At 32.2% G+C, this 7,815-nt stretch overlaps 1 protein-coding gene across 3 annotated transcripts; it reads right to left on the reverse strand.

The window, feature by feature from the left end:
* Positions 1–269: 269 nt before the first annotated feature.
* On the reverse strand, positions 270–5,756 carry LOC105763715 (cytochrome b5 domain-containing protein RLF). 3 transcript variants are annotated; one of them, XM_012582042.2, is made up of 7 exons: positions 5,598–5,756; positions 5,360–5,483; positions 4,964–5,186; positions 4,632–4,802; positions 4,392–4,526; positions 948–998; positions 270–601 (listed from the first exon to the last, which is right to left on the reverse strand). In XM_012582042.2, the coding sequence occupies exons 2-7, from the start codon at positions 5,396–5,398 to the stop codon at positions 510–512; spliced, it is 711 nt and encodes a 236-aa protein (XP_012437496.1). In that variant the 5' UTR covers positions 5,399–5,483; positions 5,598–5,756; the 3' UTR covers positions 270–509. The 3 variants fall into 3 exon arrangements, with proteins under 3 accessions (XP_012437496.1, XP_012437497.1, XP_052481492.1); XM_012582043.2 differs by having other exon boundaries at positions 5,567–5,737; XM_052625532.1 differs by having other exon boundaries at positions 5,563–5,737.
* Between the last annotated feature and the right edge of the window lie 2,059 nt (positions 5,757–7,815).

The raw sequence follows: 7,815 nt of genomic DNA on the forward strand, positions 1-7,815 counted from the left end.
CCAAAGAAAAATACATAAAGAGGTATTCGGAGAAAGCCAATGTTGTATATTTATATAAATAAAGAGGAGCATGTTACAAACGGAAATACAATCATAAAACCAAATTACAATAAAAGGGATTTCAATTATAAAGAATAAAAAATTGATAATAGAAAATAACTATAATGAAAATCGTAATCAAACATATAGTTATGGATATTATGCAAGGAAAAGACGTTAGCTCCCTTCAATATTCAGATTATTTAACATATTAATTTATAACAATAATGTTGTCTTGAACACAAGTGACATTTTTATTTCAATTTTCAGTACGCATTATTTATACACAGTTAACTACATTAGAACACTGGTTGGTACCCGATTGTTGGGGGTAAGAATGGGAAACAGAATTTCTTTTATAATATCGAATGATATGATTTGTCCCACGGGCCATAGCTACGGATCTTATTGCATCCTCTTCTGCGCTTACAATAACAATAGACAACATAGCTAAGTACCAAGAAGCGGTTTTATAATGTCTGGGTGCCTTCGCCATCATCCAAAGTACCAACCAGACATTTTTCTAGCAAGAATTCAGCGTTTACCCAAGCATGGTATTTGTCTTGTACACAAGTTAAGGAAAATAAATAGCTTATACTTTCACCAAGCTTGGAGCCTTCGTCCAAGGCACCAATACCACTGAAAAACATGACCCTCATATATCTTAAGCCTAGCTTTCAAGCATCTCCATTGAGTATGGCTGTATCTAATTAACACCACCAAATTGGAAAAAGCTAAATCCTAATATAATATGTTTATTTGAAATTGTACATAACTAAGTACTGTAATCCTAATCCAATCTTATATGCAAACATTATTTTAACTGAAAAACATGTAAAAATTGTTGTTACCTCGGTGCTCTCCACAAATAGATTGTTTTTATTTTTTTTTAAAAAGAAAAAGGATACTGAATAAAGATGTAGAGTCTTTCCCCACTGCCTTCATGAGCATATCAACACCTGAGAAAAATAGCATTGTCAAAAATAGCTTGATAGCCTTTGCAGACAAAATATAACTATTATAGCACTAAAAAATTCATGGATAAAATCATTAAAAGATTTTGAGAATGCATGGTTACATTTAATATATAGCTCAATGATTCCACCATAACCAATAGTGTCGTCAAACACATCAGTCTATGCTTAACTAGAAACTTCAAGGTTAAAGATTCAAATTTAAGGGGAAATAATGTTTTGCATGACTCCCTCAACAAGTTTACTGAATTTCTTTTGGAACTCAGCACCAACCAATATCATAGACCTAACTCCAACGAGCCGGAATGAGGCTAGCTGGGTTGACACAAGTGCATCAACAAAATCAAGAATCGATTTTGTCAGATAGGTTGTTTTATTCTTTTATAACCATTTGAGACCTATCTTCATGATTCCTCCATTGTTGTCTTCACACAAAAGGAAGAAAGAGAAAGATATTCAAAAATGATTTTTATATATAGGGGAAAAGAGCAGACAATTTGATAGACCTCTAACATGATCCAATCTAATCCATAAAGCAGTGTCAAACATTAAACAGTGATGCTGATGCAGTGGAAAATCTGAACAGCTAAGGAATTGAAACAAATTAGCGAACGTGATTGAAGAGGGAAAACAACAAAGGTTCTGATTTTTTTTCCCAGCAACTTATTATCATTAAAACTCTTAATGATAAAACAAAAAAACTAATCATATTAACCCTCTAGGAGGATACTTACTAGAACTGTTACTAAGAGTCCTATTAATCGTCTACTAGAGTATTTATGCTATAACTCTTACCAAGAATCCTATGCTAACAAAATAATGTGAAACACAACAGAGACTCAAATAAAATATGCAAAAACAAACTTTGAATGATTAAATTAAATATGATGCTTATGCATCAATCTCCACTGATTTAGGGAAAAGACAGCTCCTTCAGCCGCAAAAACTTTGACCACCTCCTCATAAACTTAAGGATCAAGTTTCCACAACTCATCTTCTGGAATCCAAGTACTTTCACCACCTGGTTTTCCCAATCACTATCAGAAATCTCCTACAGGCATCACCCCTCCTTGATTTAACCTCTTTTACACTAAGAACTTCTTGGACAACCTCACTTTGCCTTTCTGCCTCCAAATTAGCAGTTAAATCCTACCTAAAAGAATATGACATGCATCCATCAACAGAACATAACACGAAGCCTCACCTCCTAAATTACCACCCATAACAAATTTGACTATACATTGAAATTTGACAGACATCCCAAATCCCTTTTTAACCCACAGAATTGTATTGACACAAATGTTTCTCCAAAGGTAACTTTAACATATCCACAGTTTTTTGGAGATAATTTTTTGAACTCCCACTATCAATAATCGCTTCACATACTTTAGAACCACAAAGAACATGGGTCCTAAAAATGCTTCATCTCCTCAAATCTTCAGTCTCCTATGTGGCTTGTTGCGATTAACCATCTTACCATCAATGATTCCACTAGTACAAGGTAAATATTTACATTATCATCATCTTCCTTACGATCATCGTAGATGGGATAAGAGAGTTCTTTGCCGCCTTCATCATGTTCAAATAGGTTCAGCCCCCTCCTTGGACAAGAAAAAAAGAAAGCTTCACTTGTGGTGACAGGGCATGACCTTTTTTGCTTGCCCTAGAAACATTTTATTTGAGTCCCACTGCTTGCCTTGGGCCTTGTTCTTCATTGGGTTCTAAAAGTGCTTTTGGAGCCAAAGCACTTTTGGTGCCATAAGCAATAAAGAACAAGGTACTTTTGAAGTTAAAATGCTGTTCAACCCAAACGCAAAAGCTAGAAATTCTGGCTTTTGCATTTGAAAAACGCACTTTTGGAGTCAAATAAAATTTTTAACCCTCATCTATAATCTAATGTATCTTATGTAATAGTTATATTGGTATACAATTATTTTCCTATTAAAATCTATTTCAGAAACATAACATTATATATTTGAATTTGTAATAATCATTTTTAATATTTAAAATATAGTTTATATATTCAACTTAAATTTTACAAACAATTCATATTAATTGCTTAAAAAATGTAAAATTTATATTTCATATATCAAAATATTAATAATATCATATTCTTATATTTTTAAAGAAATATCATAATATTAATGAAATTTAACATCATTTAAATGCATATTTCTTACTTTACAACATTACATCTAAAATGGACTTTTTATTTCTCAAAAGCATTTTTTGATAACATTACAAAACACTTGAACCTTAAACCAAACTTTTCAAGAGCACTTCTCAAAAGCAACGAAGAACTAGCCCTTACTAAAGTTGGACCATGTTCCACCCCACACTCTTCCTTATATTGCATTTGTTGGTTTCTATTGCAATCCTCCATAGACCTTGCTAGAAGAAGCAGTTTCCTTACCACAGTAACTGCCTTTGGAAACACCATCTACCCTACTAGATAAAGGTCTCCTTGCACCATAGAGTAAAACTCTTTTCTCAGCTTGTAAGTCATAACATCGAGCATCTTCTAAATTATAGACAAACCATCCCCAGTTCATCTCTAATACTTAAATCCAAACTCACAAGATAACGAGCTCTTAGCTGATCAATAGTTTCATTCAAACCAACTCTAATAAACAGATTACTAAATTCAGTAGCGTAGTGATCAACAGACTTATCAAACTGTCTGAGCAAGTAAAATTTTCCATAAAGTTCAACAGCATAAGCTGCTGGTAGAAACTGTATCTGCATCTTCCCTTTCATGTAAACCCAAGAACCAATTTTTTGCTGTCCTTGACATGATCATACTCTCTTCCACCATTGCAGTACAACGCCATTTAATTTCAGCTTCACAAATAGAAGCTTTCTAGGTTCAGCCACGGGTTTCCACTCAAAATAATGTTCTACCATGGCTTCCCAATCCACATATTCTTCAACATGTAATGTCCCATGGAAATGATCCAGTAGAGTATTTATTCTAGAACTCTTACTACTTAGAGTCTTATACTGATAAAATACCATACTCAAATAAAATAACAGAAAAACAAACTTTAAATAATTAAACTAATATGGCACTCCTGCATCAGATGCGTTCACTGAAAACCAAATCCAGAAAACTAAAAATAAGAAGGAATATTCTTTTCAAATTATAGAGTTCATAGGAAGATAAACCTTCAGATAAATGCCACATATCCCTATACTGCAAAAACTAGAAGCTGACTAGAATAGAAGATAGACTTCCAACAAATAATAAATAAGAATGCCTTAGAGAAAACTGCAGATTATCTACTCGGGCCAGATAAATCTAACACAGATTTATCAAAGAATAGAGTGTTCATTCTGTCAAAGGTTAAAACTTCCACAATTGAAAAACCACGTACGTACCTCCAGGGTGAAACTTCATGTATGGAGATATATTGTAGACACGTCCTTTCAGAACAGTCCACATGGAACCTTCTTTTTGATTTTGCTTAACTTCACTCATTGAAACAAGCCTCCTATTTGACTGCCCTTTCAATCCTGAAACACAATTTTTGGTGAAACATAGAAGAAACATGCAGTTGGCATTACATTTTGAAGAGTTAAATGAGAGGGGAACGTCCTAGGAAATGTTTCGCATCATACCTGCAAGGTCAGGATGCGTTTGAGTAAGCTTAAGCCAGTCCATTTGACTATATCCCTTCTCAAAAGGAACCTTGGTCCGAGGTGCAGACTTTCTGGTAGAACTTCTTGCTTTTTCTGACTTCATTGCTGGAGCACCCGCATCTACAGATGCTACTTGTCTTGATGATTCACCTGATGATTTCAAACATGAAGCATCAATAACATTGAAAGTCAAAGAACCAACAGTAGCCTGATCTACAAAGGTAGCATTATTTGGATGTTTATCTTTCCAGGGAAAACCACCATTCTTACTACTATCGCTGCAGTTTGAGGATCGTCTTTAATGGCAATACCTGATGATTTCAAACATGAAGCATCAATAACATTGAAAGTCAAAGAACCAACAGTAGCCTGATCTACAAAGGTGGCATTATTTGGATGTTTATCTTTCCAGGGAAAACCACCATTCTTGCTACTATCGCTGCAGTTTGAGGTTTCGTCTTTAATGGCAATACCACCAATATCAGCTGCAAGATTCTTTTCCTCCACACCATTTTGATCAGTCGGTAACCCAACCTAAACCAGAAACCATATATTTAACTATTCTTACAAAAAAATGATAATATCCGGCACTCAAGTTTATATCGGGAGTAAAAAAGAACAACACATCTTATTCTTGATACATTACGTCAATACACCAAATGAAAAGATGTACTTTAAGGTCATGAAAATTATAGAATTTAACTTGCCTTACAAAAGGTGAAATCATCATTGCTGTTGTTGTCCATGCTATGAGGGGGGACTAAGATTTACAAAATCAAGTCAGGCAACAGTTCCTCTCAAGTGATACAATTACAGCAGCTCTTAGACCATCTGCAATTTCAAAATCAGAAAGATTTCAGAAAACGATGATATAAGAATGCCATTAATCAAGGAAATAAGGACAAATTACAAACTAAAATATTAGAATCTGTTGCTCGGACTCGCCCGAACGAAGGCAACACCCTTGTCGACGCGGCTAAGGACACAGGAGATGTGGCCGATCCGAAGAAAAGCACTGGAAAAGAAGAAAAAGTACGAGAGGGTGGAAAAAGAGGGAAATAAAAACCCGCCGCTGGAAAGAAAAGAAACTAGGGCACAGATGCATGCATGGGCTAAGGGTTTATGGGCTTTAGTCTGGGTTTTTTTAAATTTAATTAAAGTTTTATTTAGATCTTAGTTGAATAATAAGACATTATTTCAAAATAAATGTAAATTAATCAATATGTTTAATAAATTTTTATTTATAATGTGAAATTTACCAACTATTCTTATTTTTATTTATGGATCATAATACTATGTTAAATTTGAATTTAATGTTCTAAAATCTAAAAAGAAATAAAAGAATGTTATAAAATAAAATGATAAAGAACAAAAAAGAAATATGTATTTAGTCACCAATAGGAATATTTATAATACTTCTCTAAAACTTATATTTATAAATATAAGTAGTAAACGAAATCAAATTCGCTCCTAACGGATATTAAAGTCCTAAGTACATCAAGCTTCTTATCCTAAAAGACATACACTTTATAATAATAAAATATTTATAACACTCCCCTTAAATGTTTATTTATAGATAACATGCCTCGTTACAATTTTATTAAGATAAAATCATGTTGGAAAAATTCTTAGTAAAAAAAAGAGTACACATATCTATAATATGGATAACATGCTACCTCATTAAAAGTCTTATCAAGAAAATTGACAAAACCTCAATTAAATGAAAGATAGTACATGTATTTACTCCTTCTCATGACAACATCACATGATATCACATATTCTACATATTTCAATATTGAATATATTAAATTTGCAAACGATCATTTGAAGAGATTTAATAAATGTTTATATCATCATTCTTCTAAAAGTCATAAGTGAGAAATAATCATAGCAAACTTTCATTATGATCCTTCTATAAAACACATATGTTTAAATAATTTTAAACCATATAAATATTTACACAAACATATTGAACAATTTTCCAAAAATTATATATGCTTCTAGTATTCTAAATCCTTTATGGATTTTAATATAAACTTTACTATATAGTGATTCATCTAAAATTTATAACAACAATCATAAGTCGCATATCAAATCTTTCATTAACTACCACACTAATAAGATATTTACAAGTTATTACATTCAACACAAAAGAAAATATTTTCATAAACAATGCTAAGACTTAACAAAAACTTATTTTTTTATTTCATTTTCACAAAACTTACTCATTTGTATCCCGTTAGTTTTATACGTTTAGATGTATGGACTCTTGGTCCAAAAACTTCCTCAATTTAATTTTACTTGAATTGTGTATTTCTATTTTAGTCAATCTATTCCATGTCTATATTTATCGACAAATTTATTCAAGATCCACATTTCCTTTCATTCTTTCAACATTGCAAAACTATTGTCAACAACTATTCATTTCGGTTCCAAATTTTTTATTAACATAACTTACTAAGATCTCTTCATTTTCATTATTTTTATCTCCAAGTGTCACACTTGGAAGCGTTAAATAGTAAGTATAACAATAATTCTGGATATCTAATTATAAAGCTTTCTGTTTAAGAGGACCTTAGTGTAATTATGTGAATCTTGTTAACTGAATTTTTTTAGTGGGAAACATTATGACGAGGAACATTAATTTTAATTCTGACGAATTAGTTTTGGTGAATGAGTGTAAGAAGGTTATATAGGAGATGAATGTCATTCTCCTTAAAGTAGTCTCTCATTTTTGTATTCATTATCTTTCTTCTATCTTCTTCTTTGGTTATTTGGTAAGAGAGACAAGTTAATGAGCAATCTGCATGGGGGGAGAAATTAACATATTAGCTTATGAAATTGAGAATTTAGTAAACTAGTAATCTTTTAACTCTTCTATATATTTTGATTGAGGAAAAGAGGGAGAAAATTAAGGATTTCAATTAATTCATTAAATTTGTATTATGATGATTAAGGTCATAGTTAGCCTTTAAAGTTTCTTTGCATGCAAATGAATCATGGTTTTCTTTACATGTGTATGCCTTTGTTTTGATTCTGATATGGTCAAGCTTAGGTAACTAAGAAAGAGGAGGCTCAAGCAATAAGGGCAAAATTAAGCAGATCTAGTCGGTATTAGCTTTTAGGTATTTTGTTGGTGAGTTTCTGAACTCAAATCCTCAGT

The sequence above is a fragment of the Gossypium raimondii genome, chromosome 12 (assembly GCF_025698545.1).
Source record: "Gossypium raimondii isolate GPD5lz chromosome 12, ASM2569854v1, whole genome shotgun sequence".
Taxonomy (NCBI): domain Eukaryota; kingdom Viridiplantae; phylum Streptophyta; class Magnoliopsida; order Malvales; family Malvaceae; genus Gossypium; species Gossypium raimondii.

What these genes read in the sequence shown, in the direction of transcription:
- LOC105763715 (XM_012582042.2), bottom strand. Translation starts at nt 5,398, where the DNA reads ATGGACAACAACAGCAATGATGATTTCACCTTTTGTAAG. An exon ending in TTCATGTTTGAAATCATCAG is followed by an intron (nt 4,803 to 4,963) that starts GTATTGCCATTA and finishes TGAAATCATCAG; the next exon opens with GTGAATCATCAAGACAAGTA. An exon ending in AACGCATCCTGACCTTGCAG is followed by an intron (nt 4,527 to 4,631) that starts GTATGATGCGAA and finishes ATTGTGTTTCAG; the next exon opens with GATTGAAAGGGCAGTCAAAT.